General features: G+C 45.3%; 1 protein-coding gene across 1 annotated transcript in view; it reads right to left on the bottom strand.

Annotated features, from left to right (window-relative positions):
* Slc24a3 (solute carrier family 24 member 3) overlaps positions 1 to 18,875 on the bottom strand; it is a 558,530-nt gene that overhangs the window by 44,728 nt on the left and 494,927 nt on the right. The window contains exons 8-9 of the mRNA XM_004668736.3: positions 9,069 to 9,094; positions 3,522 to 3,575 (exon numbers count right to left, since the gene is read on the bottom strand). Of these exons, the coding sequence (XP_004668793.2) occupies positions 3,522 to 3,575; positions 9,069 to 9,094 (80 nt within the window). The remainder of the gene's footprint in view (positions 1 to 3,521; positions 3,576 to 9,068; positions 9,095 to 18,875) is intronic.

The following is an 18,875-nucleotide window of genomic DNA, read 5'->3' as shown; positions in this document are numbered from 1 at the left end:
ATCCCAGAATTTGGGAGGCAGAGGTAGGAGGATCACCATGAGTTCGAGGTCACCCTGAGACTACATAGTGAATTACAGGTTGGCCTGGACTAGAGTGAGACCCTACTTTGAAAAACAAAACAAAACAAAACAAAACAAAAAGAAAAAGAAAAAGAAAAAGGGGTGAAATAAGACTCCCAGGTGTGCTCTCTGGGGACAGACAGCGAAGAATACTGGGGAGAATCAGGATACATCAATACATCAAGAAAGAGCCAACTGTGTACCAGGAGATGGGTCACCTCCCCTTCATCTGCCCAGGCCCCAGAAGTCATTACACAGGAAGCCATGACAGAAATACTGCTCTCACAGCCTGTCTGAAAACCAGTTCCAAGGAGATGGCAACACTCAAACCTCATCAAAACAGAGATCCAGAGGCTACAGAGAAAGCAACATTAAGTCAGATCACTAACATGCCTGCCAAGGCTCAGAGAACATCGCAAACGAAGTGGGGAGTGGGGTGGGAAGATTGTAAGAGCCTCAGGGAGAGTGGGAATAGCCCGAGGCACCATGTTTCCCACCCCCCTCCCCTGCAGAGACTGACCGAGGCCTCTTGCTCCCCTCAATGAACACCACCGATAACCCCACCCAAGACCCTCAGCAGAATTGGAGTGGGGGTGAGAGAGTCTTGAGGGTATAACCTTTTTGAAAAAACAAGTCAATAAATAATAACCAAAGAAGAATAAAATTTTAAAATGGTGAAATTAAATATAAAATGCCAACGGAAGCTGTGTGTATCGTTTGAAGCCTCCCCCTGTGGTACTGAATCCACTTATAGTTCTGCCATTAGAGGCCAAGATGAGTAAGATGGCTGCCCCATGGTACAGCCTTTCCCTTACAGCTAGAGGCTGTGTAAACTTTGGGTCAGCTCTGGGATCTCGACAATGAATGTTCTGATGTTTTCAGTGGAAGGTGATTAGCTCCAAGGTGTGAGAGTTCAGGCTTCTTCCTCAGTTCCTTCATGGTGACTTCACACCAGGATATGTTGGAGTGAGGTCCTATTCCACAAATGTCGCGTCCAGTAAGAAGGCCCAGAAATTGGGCGCACCATGGTCAGTGGATAGCTCTTCCAGCAAATGTTGGACGCTCTACTGAATAGATGGGTAGCAGATGGCTAACAGCCCACCCTGAGCACCAGCTGAGCCAGAGCCTGGGCCCACTGGTCACGTGACACTTATCAATGTTCATACTGGTTTCCCCCAACAGGCTTCTCAGTCCAAGGTGGCCAGAATGAACTCTTGTCATATCTTAGCAGGAAAATTTAGCATGCCAATTCTAGACTGTTACCTGGTTTGTCCAAGCTCAGAATAGCTGAGAGTTCCCAACTTTTCTTCCCCTGGAGAAGATGGCTCCTCCAGCAGCTACACAAGCTGGGGAATGTAGGGACTGAGTGAGAGTCTAGAAGCAGCTCCCACAAGGTTATTGCTCTGGGCTGCTGTCAGTTCTTCATCTCAGTGAGACTAGGCAGAAATGTGAACCAGCAGGTTCAAGCCATGGTGCTTACATTTTATTTAGAGAATGAGAAATGTCAGCAATATCATTCTTGATACAAAGATATGCTGAATCTAGAAGGGGAAAGGCACATATTGGCTGAAAAGTATACGAACAAGTATGTCTACATTCTTCCCGTCACAGGTGACACGGAGCCCTCCTTGAGTGTGACCTGCATTTAGTGACTCAGTTCTAATAAATTGAATACAGTAGAAATGATGGTGTGTGACTTCTGAGATGGGATTATAGAAGGTGTCAGGTGTGACAAACTTTCTGTCTCTCATATTACTCTGTAGAGAGCCATCAGGCTTCCCTAAGAAAAGTTCATATGGTGAGGAGCCCTCCAGCCAGTAGCCAGCACCATCTCACCAGCCATGTGAGTTGGCCATTTCCTAAGTGGATTCATTAACCACAGTGAAGTTTATATTTTAGCCCTCACCAGTCTTCACCATGAAATTTCATGAGAGATCCTGAGCAAGAAGCACTCCCCACCTCTTATGAACCAGCTCTTGGATTTTCTTCCTCCCTCTCTCCCTTCCTCCCCCTCTCTCTCTTTCTTTTTTTTGGGGGGGGGTTGAAGTAGGGTCTCACTCTAGCTCAGGCTGACTTGGAATACACTATGTAGTCTCAGGGTGGCCTTGAATTTAAGGTGATCCTCCTACCTCTGCCTCCCGAGTGCTGGGATTAAAGGTGTGCACCACCATGCCCGGTTTTTCTCTTTGTCTTTTCTTTTTTCTTTTCTTCTTCCCTTCCTCTTTACCTTCCTATCTCTCTCTCTCTTTCTTTCTTTCTCACCATTACAATTTTGTTCAGAAATATATGAAGGAGAGGGAGGGGCCAAGAGCCAAGAAAGGGAAGATAGATACACTCATATGACCTCCAGAAGCCATGTGGGTAGTGAGTATGGGGCTGAAATATAAAAAGGGATTTAGAGGGCTGGAGAGATAGCTTAGCGGTTAAGGCATTTGCCTGCATAGCCAAAGGATCTCGGTTCGATACCACAGGACCCATGTAAGTCAGATGCACAAGGTAGTGTATGCATCTGGAGTTCGTTTGCAGTGGCTGGAGGCCTTGAGCACCCTTTCTATCTCTTTTTCTCTCTCAAGTAAACAAATAAAGATAAAAAATATTTTTTTTTAAAAAAGGGATTTAGAGAGGAAGGAGGAGAAAGTGCAGGGAGCTCCTCCCTTGTGGAGGGTGAGCCATGGAGGAGTAGGGAAGCTTACCAGGGTGGGAACCTGGAAGGTCAGGAGAGATGAACAGCCAACAGAGAGACCTGCCCACCTGGTGAGGAGCTATAGATAATTTTATTGTGCTGGGCTTTACCCAGGCTCCAGATTTTATTTTTCTTTTTTCTTTCTTTCTTTTTTTTTGGTTTTATGAGGCAGGGTCTCACTCTAGCCCAGGTTGGCCTCAAACTCATGGCGACCCTCCTTCCCCAGAATTCCCAGTCCTGGGATTAAAGGCACGGGCCGCCACACCCAGCTAGCTCCTAGATTCTTAGCTCTCAGAAAAGATATAAAGCGTCTTTGTGGTTTTAAGTCACTGAGTTCTGGGACAATGTGTTACACCACAGATGGTTGATACAACAGGAGTAAGGGAAGACTACAGGAACATGCTGCATGGCTTCAATCACCTCATTAGCTCTGGTTCCTTCTTTCCTCACCCAATGTAAAAACATAATTGATTAGATTTTACCTCCACTTTTTATTTTGAATTAATAAAACACAAACCTAAGGTTGCCAAATCCTAAAGTAGGAGCAAGGATTCTAGAGTGTTCTCAAGTGAAACAGGGATGCTTTGATTCTGTCACCAAATAAGGGTTGAAGGGTTATTGCTGCTGTTACTAGTCAAAATGAAGGAGGATTCCAACAGATCACCAAGCCTGTGAGGGTGCGTGCTGCACCAGTCAGTCACCTTCTCTCCCAGCTCCGCTTTCCACATCCTCACACATGCTGCACGCCGACTCAGCTTGGGAGCGGCACTGTACTTACTTCATGATGACAATGTAGATGAGGTACATCAGCACGAGCACGAGAGACTCCCACCTGCACACAGACAGAACAGACTCAGAAGGCTACCCCAGGCGGCAGGACACACACCAGCACGTTCTGGAAACATCTCATGTCAATAGCCAGGGTGGCCAGGCAGTCATTTCTAGACAATGCTTGGTCTTCACGTCCTTTATGCTTCAGGTAGGTGCTCTTGATGGTTTTTCTTCCCCACCTGAAGGGAATAGCTCCTGCATGTATAAACCTGTCTAGGGGCGTCATCATTCACTGAGCTTATCGACATTTGTCTATAAGGCAAATGAAGTAGAGGGACTGATGAGTGTGGCTGGGGGGTGTTAGAGGCAGAGGGACCAGGAACAAGGGGAATAGGCAGAAAGGCAGAGAAGATAAAGAGAGTCAGGGAGAAAGACAGATAATAACGTTAAGGAGAGACAAAGAGACAAAGAGAGACAGACAAATAGATCCAGGGAAGAGGGGAGGAAGGAGACAGGGAGAAAAGAAAGGTAAGAAAGGGAGGAAAAGAGAAAGAATAGGAATCTAGAACAGTGGGAAGGGGTCAGCAGGAAGGGTGAAATGAGTGAGAGGAAGCTGGGCATACAAGGTGGCTTACACCTGTAAAACCCAGCACTCAGGAGGCCGAGGCAGGAGGACTGCTCTAACTTTAGGCTGCCTGGGCTTTATAGAGTTCTAGGCTGGCCAGGACTTCAGAACAAGGCCCTGTGTCAAAAAACAAAACAAAACTAGAATTAAAAATAATTATCTGTGTATGTGTGTTATGGAGGTCAGAGGACAGCTTTTTTTTTTTTTTTTTTTTGTTGTTGTTTTTTGTTTTTAGGGTCGCACTCTAGCCCAGACTGACCTGGAATTCACAATGTAGTCTCAGGGTGGCCTCAAACTCATGGTGATCCTCCTACCTGTGCCTCTGGAGTGCTGAGATTAAAGGCATGTGTCACCACGCCTGGCCCAGAGGACAGCTTGAGGTGTTTGCTCCACCTTTTTTGAGACAGGGTCTCTTACAGCTGCAGATGAACTGCTAGCCTGCCAATGAATGTCAGACTGATTGACCCATGAGCTTTAGATTCTCCTGGCTCCACCTCCCACTATGGTTAGATGTCTGGGATCACAGACACATGTGTCCCTTTGCACCTGACTTTTACACGGCTGCTCCTTTGGGGGCTCTGTCCTGCTCAGCCGGAGTTGCTCTGGCTTCCTCGTACCTGTGGTGGGGGCAGTTGAAGCTTTTCTCTAATACAGCCTGGAGACAGTTGAAGGCCTCTTCTTTCTCCCAGAGCCAACACTCAAGGGAAGAAACAAAGCCACACTCTGGACCCGTTAACTTCTTCCCTGGTCTCCAGAAACACAAAATTTACCTTTCGTCTTCCTTCTGAGGGTCTATGAACTCTGCTGACCTGTTATCAAAGACTCATGGGCCTTGCCCTGCAGGCTGACATCCTAACAGACAGGTCTCCCTTTCTATTTTGAGTGTCTTTTGGGATAGGTACCTAACAGATAACTCCCATCCTTTTTGACCCAGGCTTAGAGCCCTCCTGTGTTGAAGCAGCAAATGATTTCCAAAAAGATGAGTCTGCCTGCAATCCCTGGGGATCAATCATGATTGGTCTAAAGTTGTAATTGTTACTCTCCACCTAGCCATTTATTGAGTAGGTTGTTACTAAAGCGATATAAGATGAAGGTCTGAGAAAGACACCAGAGCCTTTTATTCCACCTTCTTATCTCCAATACATACTTGATGGCTGGAACCCTGATAACCATTTTGGGAATGTTAGGGAAAGGCCAGGAAGATTGCACAAGCATTTTGCACCACGAAACACTGGGAGATACTGGGTATGTAAGGAAAGCAAATCAATATAGCTACTTAAAAAATATATCTTCTGGGCTGGAGAGATGGCTTAGAGGTTAAGCAGATGCCTGTGAAGCCTAAGGACCCCCATTTGGGGTTCAATACCCCAGGACCCACGTAAGCCAGATGCACAAGGTTGTGCTTGCATCTGGAGTTCGTTTGCAGTGGCTGGAGGCCCTGGCATGCCCTCTCTCTCTCTCTCTCTCTCTCTGCCTGTCTGTTGCTCTCAAATAAATAAAAATAAATAACTAAATAAAAATATATCTTCTTGTATAAGATAGTGCATGCGTCTGAAGGACGTGGCATGCCCATTCTCCCTCTCTCTATCTGCCTGTCTCTCTCTCTGAAACAAATAAAATAAATAAGTAAAATAACTTTAAAAAACATATCTTCTGCTGAAAACACTCCCAACTGACTGCTGACCACCACTTCTTGAATGAATGAGAATACACTGCAGAATGGGCTTTAGAAGCAGTGAAGGGAATCTCACCTAGGCATGTTAGGGACACCTTGTTTTATATACACTTGACTCCCTTTGTCTGCGGGTTCTACATCTGCAACTCAACCAACCACAGGTTGAAAATATTTTCTTAAGAACTGCACCTGTACTAAACAGTACAGTTTTGGGGTCTGGTATTCTTGGACAGTCCCGGAACCCATTTTCCATAGGGACCAAGGGATCATAGTCTCTGTATTTAGCAAAGTTCATTTCTTCCTAAAGAGTAATCATGTTTCAAAATAAATAGCTGAAACAAGTTTCCTTTTGCAGATTTGTAGTCAATTAATTCCCTAACTTGAACTCTCTAGAAAGTGCCAGATCATTCTAGCATAAGGGATGGAATTTACTGAAGTATTATAGAAATGCTTCCTTGCTTTAATTGAACAGATTGAAGAACCTGATTTTATAGTGAGAAATTGGCTTCTACAATGCATCCTTCCAGCAAAATAAATGCTTGTGATTGGCTGGGTAGGAAGGCAGAAGAAATGAATGGTGAAATGCATCTTAAAGTTTGATATTTTTTACATCCCCTGAATGAAGCGTTGAAATCCCTGGAAGTCCCAAAGCTGTCAAAGGCCTGTGGTACAGACTTTAATTTCTTAGTCTCACTCATGTGCAAAATATTCTCCATCAGCCCATGCATGTAATTACAATAATTATGCAACAGGCCAGCATGCTGGGAACAATGTTATTCTGGGCCATGGGAGTGCCCCTTGCTCAGCTCTTTCTCGGAAGCAAAGACTGAGTGATTTATGACTTAGACATGTCCCAGGCTAGAGAAAAGATGCACACCCTTTGCACCTCCTACTTGCAGAAGTTCTGACTCCATGTACAGGAGCAAGGGTGCCAGCCTGCTGGCCTGTTCTCATGTGGAATCTAGAACCTTCTGCTACAGGCTTGGGGTTCTATCCTAGCATCACAGAGAAAAATAACTGAGCCTTCAGAATGAAGAAGATATAGACACCCCCTTTCTTGCTTCATGACTGTGAAAGAGATTGTGAGTGTAACAGCTGAAGTTGACTTATGGTGACCTGCTTTCATCTCTCTCTGATATTTTCCATGTAATAATGAGAGAGAGAGAGAGAGAGAGATCTCCCAAGATGACCACCCCAGGATTCCCCTTCCCAGTGTTTTTCTGCATAACAGCATCAGCTCAATCTCTGGTATCCATGGTGACCCCAACTTGCTCATTGTTAGGGCAGCATCCTTAGCAGACTGGCAACGTAGAGCCATGCCAGCACACCTGCCCTCTGCTATGGCAGAGCAATAGCCTCACCACTGAGCCATCCATTTGCCCCAGGACTGTTCTGGGAAGGTTCCTCATGTCGCACTTCAACTCCAGAGACTAAGAGGAAAAAGCTACCCCATCCAGAATGACATCAAAGCGGGCTTTTCGTGAACTGGGGTACTACCAGGCATTTTGACCCCTTTCAGGCTGTTGATCACTATTACTCAAAAGGGTTCTTAGAGGATGCAGAGATGGCTCAGTGGGTAAATGCTTGATGCACAAGCATGAGGACCTGAGTTCAAATTTCCTGCACCCATGGGCCAGACATAGTGGTGTGTGCCTCTAATTCTAGTGCTGGGGAGGTGGAGACAGGTGGACCTCTGAGGACTACTGACAGCTTTGTTTAGCTGAATTGGTGAGCTCTAGGTTCAGTGTGAGACCCTGCCTCAAAAAAATAAGGTGGAGAGTTACTGAAAAGCAACCCTGGGTCAACCTATACACACACCTACACATACTTGTGCGCCCACATGCACAAATACATGCCTCCACAAAGACTTATGATTATGGGTCAATATGAAATTCATGGATCTTAAAGGTATACTGAATCTTCTGCTCCCCTCTTAGAGGAGGAAGTTTCAAAATTTTCCCAAAATTTCCCAAATGCCCTGGCATAGCATATGACATTCCTTACCACTGTTCCCTGCCATTCTAAAATTCTGAAAACAATCAGATTGTCCTCAGATAGAGGTGCCTCCCTCCCACCAACAGGGGGCTACAAAAGAGAGTTAGCCTTCATTTAACTGCAACTGAAGCCAGGGGAATTTTATACTTTTTTCCCACTCATTCTTAGCTTAAGTAATGCCATGAAAGTCACCCCTGTTTCTCTGAAGTTATTTCATACTATTCTACTGAAGATCAAATATTTGAAAAAAAAGGTAACAAGACTGTGTGGCAAACTCGGTTTCTATTTCCATTTCAAACATATTGGACTCACTCAGAACTCATTTTAAGGACAGGATTTGTACAGCTGGTCCAAATGCAGATATCCTTCCATACATCTAATTTGGCCAAAATTTTCTATCCCCACATTACTGATTTTCAGAGCTGTAAGATTATTCTGCACATATCAAATGGCACTTGAATGGGTTAAAGGTCTCTGATGTGCTTGGATCTGACCCACAAGATGCCCATGAGATTTTGGATATTGAACTGGGTTTGGTTATTTCTATACCTTTCATTTGGAATGTTCCCCAAAGGCCCATGTAGTAAAGGTTTGGTTCTGGTGTGTTGCCATTGGTAAGTGGCAAAAACTTTAAGATATGAGACTAAAGTAGAATGTTTTCGGTCATTGAGGGCATGTCTGTGAAGAAACAGAGGGACTCCAGACATCTTCCTTTTGCTTTCAGGTCATGAGGTGAGGGGTTTTGCTTTGCCAGCCCCCCATCATAACATGCTGCTTCTTCAGAAGCTCAAAAGCCATGTAGCCAACTGATAATGGACTGACATTTCTAAAACTGTGAACCAAATGAACCTTTCCTCTTTATAAGCTGATGATCTATGGCATTGCTTGCAATAATGGAAAACTGACTGACACATACACAATATAGAAAAATTAGCCAGACCTCAACCATAACCTAACAATGGCTTACTATGGAAAGATACAGAGAGGTCACAATCTCCAAGCAACATGATATCCATGTAGAAAAGAAGACCCTAAAAGGAAGCTCACCACACCAATCCAAGGGATTTTTGTTTTTTTTTTGTCCAAGGAAAAATTTAATTTCTTTGTTTCAGTGGACAGTGAGATCCTAAGAAATTCTAGTTGTTTAACGCTTCCATGACATTTTCCTTCCTTTTCTAAGCATTAACTCTGACCTTCCAGTATTATTTGGTTCTGCAATATAACAAGAAATAAGTAGAAGAGGAAGAGGAGGTACTTACCAGGAAACTTTTTCATCATAAATGAACTGTTAAAAAACAAAAAGGATGGAAGATTAGACACCCACGCACACATACACACATATAATGTTTAAGGTGGCATCTTGTCCATCCTTGCTGGCAGTCAGAGCCAGGGAGGAATATTAGGTGCCTGTAGGCAAGCTCTCTCCATCCTGGCTGTCTCTGGCCAGCACTAGTGAAAGGAGGAGTTGGTAGATTGGCAGGGGGAGGAGATGGGGGAGGACCAAGGCATCAGCTGATCTCACTGTCCTTCAGTTTCTGCCCACAGAGGAGAGACTAGGAAGGGTGATGACTTGGATTTACAAAGCAAGATGCCTTGTGGAATTTAGATCTGGAAAGGAAGGTGGGAGCTTGGTGGATACTTTTAAATGCTGGTCCTGTAGGTGCTACTGGCAATATTTTGGCATATCTCAGTAAAATGCGTCACCCCCTTGCTAGTTTTTATGTGAGTGCTTGAAATTGTATGAACCCTGTATTTTCCTTTTGTTTCTAAAGGAAAAACTGTCTGTCACAACCAGAGTGGAGGATCAGCACCCTTTTATAGAGGGTGACCCTGAGAAAAAGGGAAGTAATAGCACCAAACTGTTGTTTGCTGCAGATGCTGGGCACAGCTGGAAGCCCCTGTCGCGTTGTAGCTTTTTTGTTCTGAAGGAGGGCAGAGGAGCACAGAAACAGCCCAGCTGAGGTTTCCCGCTTGTCTGCTAAGACCAAGACAGCATCCACAAGAGCAATTAATCGATTTACACTTTCCTCATCCCTGTCCACACACCATCTCAGATCACTTCCACTTTGGGGGAAAAAATGGGATAATCCTTACATTTATGTAGGGAAACTGAACTGCAGGCAACATCATTAAGTTGTGTGCGAGGCTCAGTGTGCCCCATTGTTGGTTCTAGAACTCAGCCCGGGCTCTTCCTTTGAACTTTTTTTTTTTTTTTTTTTTTTTGTGGCAAGCTGCCCATATGACTTGTAGAGATCCCATGGGTCCACATATTATTCTGGTAAGAGGCCAAGGTCGTGGTTCACTTGACTGCTCTGAACATGATGGTCTCTGGGTGGTACTCTCTTTGGAACCTCTGGTGACTCCCAGGTACTGGCTATAGACCGATCCAGGTGTGAAGTGTCACTGTGTCATACAGTAAATGTTGCTAACGATGCGAACATTGCTTCAGTCCCCAACAATTATAATAATCTTCAGTTGCCCCTTGATGCAAAAGACACCTCAAAGACAGCTCACAAGATACATCAGGAACTCTCCAATTATCCTAAAGGTCTAAGGAGAAGGACAAGGTGGAAGGAGCTGTGCTTATCTGTAACTGGTTCTTCCTAACAAGCTGCTGAAAAAAGATGTTGTTTCATCATTTTTGTTACTCTCATCTTTGCCATCCAATTCAACACATTGACATTTGGGTGAAAATGCCAAATCAGAACAGGACGAGAACTAAAGAAGTAAAGGAACTAAAGTAGTAAAGGAACTAAAGAAGTAAAGGCTGTAAGGTGGGGAGTCCATTCCCTGCAAGGCATTCACAGTTGTTTTACATAATCACTAGCTTTAAAAAATTATCAAGGCACTATGGAGCATTCAATAATTTAAGGTGGAAAATATTTTTTAAAATTAATTACTTAATTCAATATTAGCCTTAGCAATGAGGCTGGAACAATTACTTCATAGTCACTAGAGAGATGTAAGATATAAGAAAAGAGTTTATTAGACCAGATCAATTTAATTTTCTTCTGTCAGAGAAGCAGTTTCAGGAAGCCCATGAACTGGGTGATGGGCCACATAGACGGGGGCACAGGATGCTGCGGAAAGAGTGACTGACAGCTCCCCAATCCTGATGCTCACAGAAGCACCTCTGAGGGACTTCTCAGAAAACATCTGTGAGCCAAGAAGCCTTTAGTTGTTGATTACTTCGAAGATTATGTAAATTAAAAATAGGCAAGGGTTTAACTATACAAAGGTTCCTGTTATGGTTTGCATGTGAAATGTCCCCTACAGGCTTATTTGTTTGAATACTTGGTCTCTACCTGGTGGTGTTGTTCTGAGTAGGTAGTTGTAGAGCCTTTGTGAAGGGTGGCCTAGGTAGCAAAAGTGTGACATTGGCCTTGAAGGTGCTCTGGTTTCTGGTTCTAGCCCAGACTCTTTGGTTCCTGTTCCACAGAAACAGGATATGAACAAGCCACCTTATGTTTCTGCACCACAGAGAGAACCTGCCTGTCCCACCACCATGCTGTCCTTTCCAGGGTGGACTGTGCCTTCTGAAACTGTGAGCCAAAATAAGTCTCTCCTCCTTTAGGTCGCTTCTGTCAGGTATTTGGGCACAACTTGGGGCAGAGTTTACTAGAAGCCCTACAGATCAGAGAAACAGTGAGAAAATCTAGATGTGATTGGGCAAGTTATTAGGGGCATTGCATCATGAGCCTGAGGAAATGCTGTGGTGGTGGTGGGTGGTGGAAGCTGGGGGCATGTGATTCAGGAGCACACAGAGAAGGAGACATGGAGGCCATCTTGCTGCAAATTCTAATACATAGTAGAGATCTAGAAACATCCACACAGTGGATAGAGATCTCTCTTTGTGTTGGCCTGGCCTGAGGGCACCCTGTTACTCAGGGAGACATAGTAAAGATCTAGAAATAGCCACATCGTGGAAACCGATCTCCTTTTGATCTCTGCCTGGCCTGAGGACACCTTGTCACTCAGGGTGACAGTAGAGATCTAGAAACACCCACATGGTAGAAACTGATCTCCCTTGGTCTCTGTCTGGCCCGAGGACACCTTGTCACTCAGGGTGACATAGTAAAGATCTAGAAATAGCCACATGGTGGAAACTGATCTTCTTTTGATCTCTGTCTGGCCTGAGGACACCTTGCCATTCAAGGTGACAGTAGAGATCTAGAAACACCCAGATGGTGGAAACTGATCTCCCTTTGTCTCTGCCTGGCCCGAGGACACCTTGTCACTGAGGGTGACTGCTGAAGCGGCTGCAGAGGAGGAAGCCTCCTCCACAGAGCCCAGGGACTGAGCTGCCCTGTGACTGTGGCACAAATACAGTGCAGTTAATACGTCTACTTTAAGAGGATTGTGTAGAGAAATGAGAAGGCCTGGAAAAGAAGAGTAAAATGAAGGAAAGGGCCTTGAAATCTTGTCTGTAAGGAAAGCCAGGTGAAGATAGGCTAGCTTCTTGTGGGAAAAATGGGAGGAGCTTTATGAACAGTCTCAGAGCCTCAGTGGTGGTATTGTGGGGAGACAGGGTGACCATCATCCCTTCTTGGAAAGACTGAAAATGAGGAAGTCGGAGAATGGCATACTGTTCCTTTGGGAAAGCCATTGCAAAACCATCCTGCTGTGGAGTTAGAATCACTCTGGAAACTTATGATGACAAGGAACAAGGTGTTCTTTTGCTGAGGGTTGCAGGAGCGGGGGATGGATTTGTTATTCTTCACAGGTTTTATTTAATTTCATTCTCTTGAGACAAGTAATACAAGTACACTTTTTAATGTTTTACCTATAAAAGAAAACAAAACAACTTTTCCCACTCCTTATTGGAATCGTATCGAAAAAACTTGAAATGGCTTATACTTCCTCTCAAACAAGAAATACCACCCCAGTTCTATCTTATCACCACTAGGTGGCGCGCACATCCCGGACCTCCATCCATGTTTACCCTGCCACCGGAGTGAAGTTGAAATGAAGTCCGTTCAAGTCCATTTTCAAAGCTCTGGTAAATCTTCTGCAAGGAGAAGCACCTCAAGGCAGACAGCCTGCCTAAGAGTCCCGCAGCCAGCCTATCGCTGTCACGAGACAAGCTGGCATTCTAGGGGCGCTTGATTCTCATAATCAGCTCATCCCTCTTGTGAGTTGCAACTGAGCAACCTCCTGTTACAGTGTTTGGAATGACCTACCCGGTTCCCACCTGAAAGCAAGCCTTGGATAAGCTGATCTTCTCTCTGTGCTCTTCTGTGTTTGGGGCCAGATACTTGGGGAGACCACAGAACCAGTGGGTGCTGAGAGCTGGGCCTTGGAGCTGAGCATGAACTGGCCTCTGATCCTCATGTGATTCATTCAAACCTGTCCTTGGCTTCGCCCTCAGGTTTCCCTGTATTCTGCAGCTGGGATAAATGTAAACAAACAGCAACAAATTTGAAGAAACCACCTCCGGGCTTCAGAGACATGGCTGGGTACCATGGTAACTAGCTTGTCAATCCTCCTATCTGCTCTCCAATCCTTCTAAGCGAGACAGGCTGACATGAGGCAGGTAAATCCCTGGATGTCACAGCATCCCAGGGAACTGTCAAAGGAATGGCATGCTTCAGTTGGGAACAGAGAGAAGAAAAGCCAGGGATGACCTAGGAATGGTGAAGGGAGGAGAGACTGGGCAGGGAGCTGCCCCAACAGCATCACATCACCCTCCAGATTTGCCTACTGTGAGCTATAACCACAAAACAGGGCCCGGCCACATGGCTGAGATTTCATAGCCTGCATTATAATCACTGGTGCTGCTAGAATTTTAAGCACTGGAAATAATAGAAAATCAACACCATCATTTTCTTTCATGAGGCTGAAACCTTGAAAGTCTCCTTTCTTTGCAATCAAGTGGAGATAACCTCCCATGTAACCCTTTTCATTCATGGGTACCCCTCCTCTACCTGATGTGTATTTGGAGTAACTCTCTCCTCTGGGTCCGTGAGCAGGTGATAGAGATGGCCTAGCTAAGGGAAAGGCAGACTCATGTATCTGAGAGGAATGTAGTGGGATATGCTAGAAAGCTGGCTGCCAGGCACCTTGATGTGGTTCAGCTTTAAGGCTAATGGGAATTCTTCAGGACATTTGGGAGGATGGCTGATTGGTGCTCGTGGTGGTGGTGGCAGGAGGGAGGGACAAGAACTAAAGGAGTGCTGGTCATCTCCTGTAGGAATATCGAAGTACCAGTTGCAGGGACCAAAGAGGGATGGGAAGATGGCTACAGGAGACGGAGGTTGCTAAACTCAAGGACCCTGGTTTCTGGACAGTGCACAAATGTGAGTACACAGCAAGCCTTTCAAGTCATTTTCCTTGTAAAAGCCAAGGGGCTTGTCATAGGGAGTCAGTCGCCTTCTCCAGGCCAGCTGACTTACGATCCTATTAAAGGAGCAAGTGCAAGGGGGACCCCCGCCCTTTAGATTTCCTAGCATCACTGAAAACAGGTCATTTTGCCCACTCATAGCAGGAATTACAAAACAATGAACCTGCGCTGGAGAGATGGCTGGTGTTTGCCTGCAAAGCCTGACAGCCAAAGTTCGATTCCCTACTACCCATGTAAAGCCAGATGCATAAAGTGACACATGTGTCTGGAGTTGTTTGCAGTGGCAGGAGGCCCTGGCATGCCTGCTTGCTTGCCTGCTTGCTTGCTTGCCTGCCTGCCTGCCTGCTTTCTTTCTCTTTCTCTCTCTCTTCCTTCCTTCCTTCCTTCCTTCCTTCCTTCCTTCCTTCCTTCCTTCCTTCCTTCCTTCCTTTCTTTCTTTCTTTCTCTCTCTCCCTGCCTTTATGCTTGCAAATAAATAATAAAAAATAAAAATAAATCAGGTAACCCTTGTGTGATCATAGTCAATTTGTTTCAGGACCTTAAAAATTCTGGCATAGTCATTCCTGTGAGAATCTTCTCACTACCATTGTTCTCCTTACTTGGCCAGAAGGAGAGCTGACATGAAATGCGGGCACAATGAGAGTGAGGGAATCAACCTGACTAAAATGGAGCAAGAAGCAGTTAACTCCCAGTAAGAACGTGACAAGAGGGAGGGAATCCTGGCCAGTGGGGAGGGCAGCTGGGAGGTGAAGGACAACTGGACAGTTCTCACTGTGACCTCTAAGATTGCTTTTCTCCCACAGAATGAGCAGGATAAAAACATTTCTGGAATATTTAAGATTAGTTGTCTCCATGAATTCTAGGGGAGGGAGGGCAAAATTCTTTCTTTCTAAAACCAATATTGCAAAATAAGGAAGACCTCAAAGACTCTATGATGTATAGTAAATTCTTCTGTATAGGATTATTCCCCCCCCCCCAAAAAAAAAGGGAGGAGAGATTTAGGAGTTCAACAAGTCTGGGGAAAAGTTGCAAGATCTCTCCTAAGGTTATATAAAGGTTAAGCAACTGCTTGGAGAGGAGACTCTGGAGCTGCCCTGCGGAGCTGCCAGTAGGCTGTGTAGTGAGCTCGGGGTGCAGCTTTCGTGAGCCTCACCTATGCTGGGGTGGGCTTTTTGGTGATGCAGCTGCATTTGAGTCTGCCATTCCTCCTGTCAGCAACTCTCTGCTTGGTAGGGAACCCCAATAAACTCACTGGCTCACCAAAAGTGGTTTTAATTTTGCCATGCAATCATACGTACGTTTGCCTCTTTGTCCTATCCTGGGGCGAATAGATGTGGTCATGTATCCTCAGGGGAAAAAATAGTTTCATGCATCACTATCAGGCGGATTTGATTGGAAGAAAAATCTGAATTCTACACAGTTGTAGAGTAGCTGGAGCTACAGCGGAGTACATACACAGCTGCTGTGGTAAGCCCAAGGGTGGGGTGCCTCCGAGAATGTAGTTATGTTTTCTATGGGACAGTTTGCCCCCTAGCACTGCACTATGCAATGTGGAAGCTGCTAGCTATCTATATACATACAAATATGGCTAATTGATAAAATTAAAAAAAATTCAGTTCCTCGATCGCACAAGCTAAATTTCAAGTGTTCAAGTAGCTGCATGTAGTCAGTGGCTGCCACACCAGACAGCGCAGCCTTCTAGACTGTTTCCATCAGTGTGGCAACTCAGCTGGGAGCTGCTTGATTGGGATGAGTGTTCCCAAGGGCCCTGGTGTTAAAAGTGTGGTCTTTTGGTTGATGGTATCGGAAGGCTAGTGGGAACCTTTGTGAGGTGGAATCTAGTGACAGGTCTTTAGATTAGTGGGTGCGTGCCCTTGAAGACAATGGTGGGAACCCTCCCTATTCCTGTTCTCTCTTGTTTCTACGTTTGCGATGTGGGCAGTTTGCTGTACCACACACTCCTGTCATCAGGCCCAAAGCAACGGGGCTACTTGAACTTGGACCGGAACCCCTAGAACCTTGTCTGAGGATGATATGAGCCATGTGCATTTATGCAAACTGTGGGTAGGCCACTTACGCAGTCAGTCTCCTCATTCCCATGCGATTGCTGCATGTTTGTGTGGACCAGCCTCTCGGCTGTGTTTGTGCCCAGGGTGTCCCAAGGGCCATGTCATCCGTGGTCAGTGGCTTCTCTAGTCTAGCATCTGCAGATTGGCAGCACTTGTGAACTGCCCTTCTATACCAGCCAAGTAATGAGGAAGTGGTTGTTTGCTTCTCCATTTCCCATGGAGGCTTCTCTCCCCTTGATGGCCACAGTTCCTGTCCTCAGCCAGAGGTGAAGGGTCAAAATGAAACAGTTTCTTTTGGGCAGCTGTTAAACTGATGATGTAATGAGTCATTTGCATTTAAGTACTCTGCATGATTACATAAATCACAGTCACACCTAAATGCAAGGAACAGACAGGCCTCCTGACAATTAGTGAAAGGGCGGGCCCAGGAGGCCCGCCATGCTCACGGTCACGGGTTCATCGGGCGGAGGAAAAGCAGCAGGAGAGCTACAGTTCTTTGTAGAGTGTCATTGGTTTCTTGGGTGGATGCATACAGGGAGGCACCACAAACTTAACAGGACTTAACAGTACCTCCCTGCACAGCCCAGCTTTGCCGGGATCTGAGGCTGTCATGCACAGAACGCAACCAGGACAAAGGGGATGCTGGATTCGGGTGGGGAAAGGGCAATGAGAAGAAAATATTGCATAAATACTGCATGTTTTTGAAACATAATTTTTTTTTTTTTTTTTTTTTTTTTTTTTTTTGGTTTTCTGAGGCAGGGTCTCATGCTTGCTCAGGCTGACCTGGGATTCACTACATAGTCTCAAGGTGGCCTCAAACTCTTGGCAGTCCTCCTACCTCTGCCTCTCTAGTGCTGGGATTAAAGGCGTGCGCCACCACACCCAGCAAAACACAAATTCTTTTAGACAAATGGTACACTCTCACTTTCTTCTATTTTCTCCTGAAAACAAACTATAAGATAGCACAGAACAATATTTTGGTGGAGCTCAAATAAATACCAAAAAGAAATCAACCTTGTGTCTCTGCATGAACTGGTTTTAGCTGTGTTGGTTGCTCGTCTTACTTCTAGATTTGTGCTTTCTTCCCTGTTCAAGTTCCCCTTGCACCTGCTTACATCTCAACGCAGGCCGCTTGCCTCTCAGCCCCTCAGCAATGTCTCTGGAGAAGCCATCTTGCCTGGAGGGCTTGTCTTTGTGGCTCCTTTGTGTGACTCTGAAGGGCCCCTGGATGGGGATGTGTATAGTCATGGCATCTGGTTCCACTTAATTACTACATACTCTGTAGTTTTGCCCTATGGGTGGATGGGCTTTTTAAAATTTTAATCGTGCAACCTTGGGGAGTCAGCGGTTACACCTGCTGGACATTTCTGATCTCTATAATGGGGGACCATTTGTAAAACCAAGTTAAATCAATTGTCTGGGAAGGTTGGTAATTATTTTGAAAGCTGGAAAAAAAAAGAGGAATTTTAAGTGCCCATGGCACAATCCTTCACAGAATGGGACAAAAAAAAAATAGTTTTGTACCAATATTTGGAGACATAGATGGGAAAGAGAAAGAAGTATTAACAGAAAAGACTAGGGTGTGCATGCATGTAGCCTGAGGCTGGAGCACAGATTATATTGGGCGTGGAGTGCGGCTGTGAAAGTGCCTTTGCTAAGTGCTGCAAAGTGAGACTGTTTCACTCCTCTGGCAGGTTTTAAATCTCGTGAAAAAGACCCCAGGGTGGGGGGGGAGGAATAACCCACACTCACTAATTGAATTCAGGAATCCAGATAAAACTAAAAATGTTTGGGTTGCCAGGATTCTTTTTCTTTGGCAATCTCAAAGTTGACTTTGAAAATTACCAAAATCATCATTGCTATACTTGAGACGAATATATCCCAGAGGGTTTCCAGCCCTACTTAGAAGTTATGCTTAGATGAGCAGTGTTTCTGGCATGCAGACCCCCTGGCGTGTGCAGGATGATGCTGGTCGCAATTTCCTGGCCTCTACTCCAGAACCTATGGGGTGCAAATCTTTGGCTTCTGCCTTTTCAATAAGTATGCCAGGTGTTGTTAGTTTTGATATTTACTTATGATGGGTGGGGAGAGAGAGAGACAGAGAGAGAGAGAGAGAGAGAGAGAGAGAGAGAGAGAGAGAGAATGAAAACGGGCATATCAGGGCCCTTGCCACAGCAAATGAACTCTAGATGCATACATCACTTTGCGCATTTGGCTTTATGTGGGCATTGTGGAATTGAACCAGGCAGTCAGGCTTTGCAAGTACACACCTTCAACCAGTGAGCAATCTCTCCAGCCCCATCTTTCTTACATAATGATCATTTTTATGAAGCTGTTTATTTTCCATTCATGTTTCCGCTTTGCTTACATATCATGGAACAGCTTATGAGCACCCCGTGGTTGTTCCTACCCATTCTGTGGTCTGAGCAGTGGGAGCTGCAGACAAGTCTTCAGTGGCAAGCTCCAGTCTTCAGTCAGGAACTGCTGGACAGGCACAGAGGGCACCTGTAAGCCTTTAGACCAGTCTGCCACCTCAGGCTGAGCAGTAGTGACCTCAGGAAGTCATGGTACTTAGCTTTGATGCTCACTAGTTAGAACGCCAGTTGAGGTAAGAGGAACCATGATTCAGCCTTGAGGACTTCAAACTTATCTTTTCC

The sequence above is a fragment of the Jaculus jaculus genome, chromosome 8, assembly GCF_020740685.1.
Source record: "Jaculus jaculus isolate mJacJac1 chromosome 8, mJacJac1.mat.Y.cur, whole genome shotgun sequence".
In the NCBI taxonomy this organism is placed as follows: domain Eukaryota; kingdom Metazoa; phylum Chordata; class Mammalia; order Rodentia; family Dipodidae; genus Jaculus; species Jaculus jaculus.
This window is presented reverse-complemented; position numbering and strand designations above follow the sequence as displayed.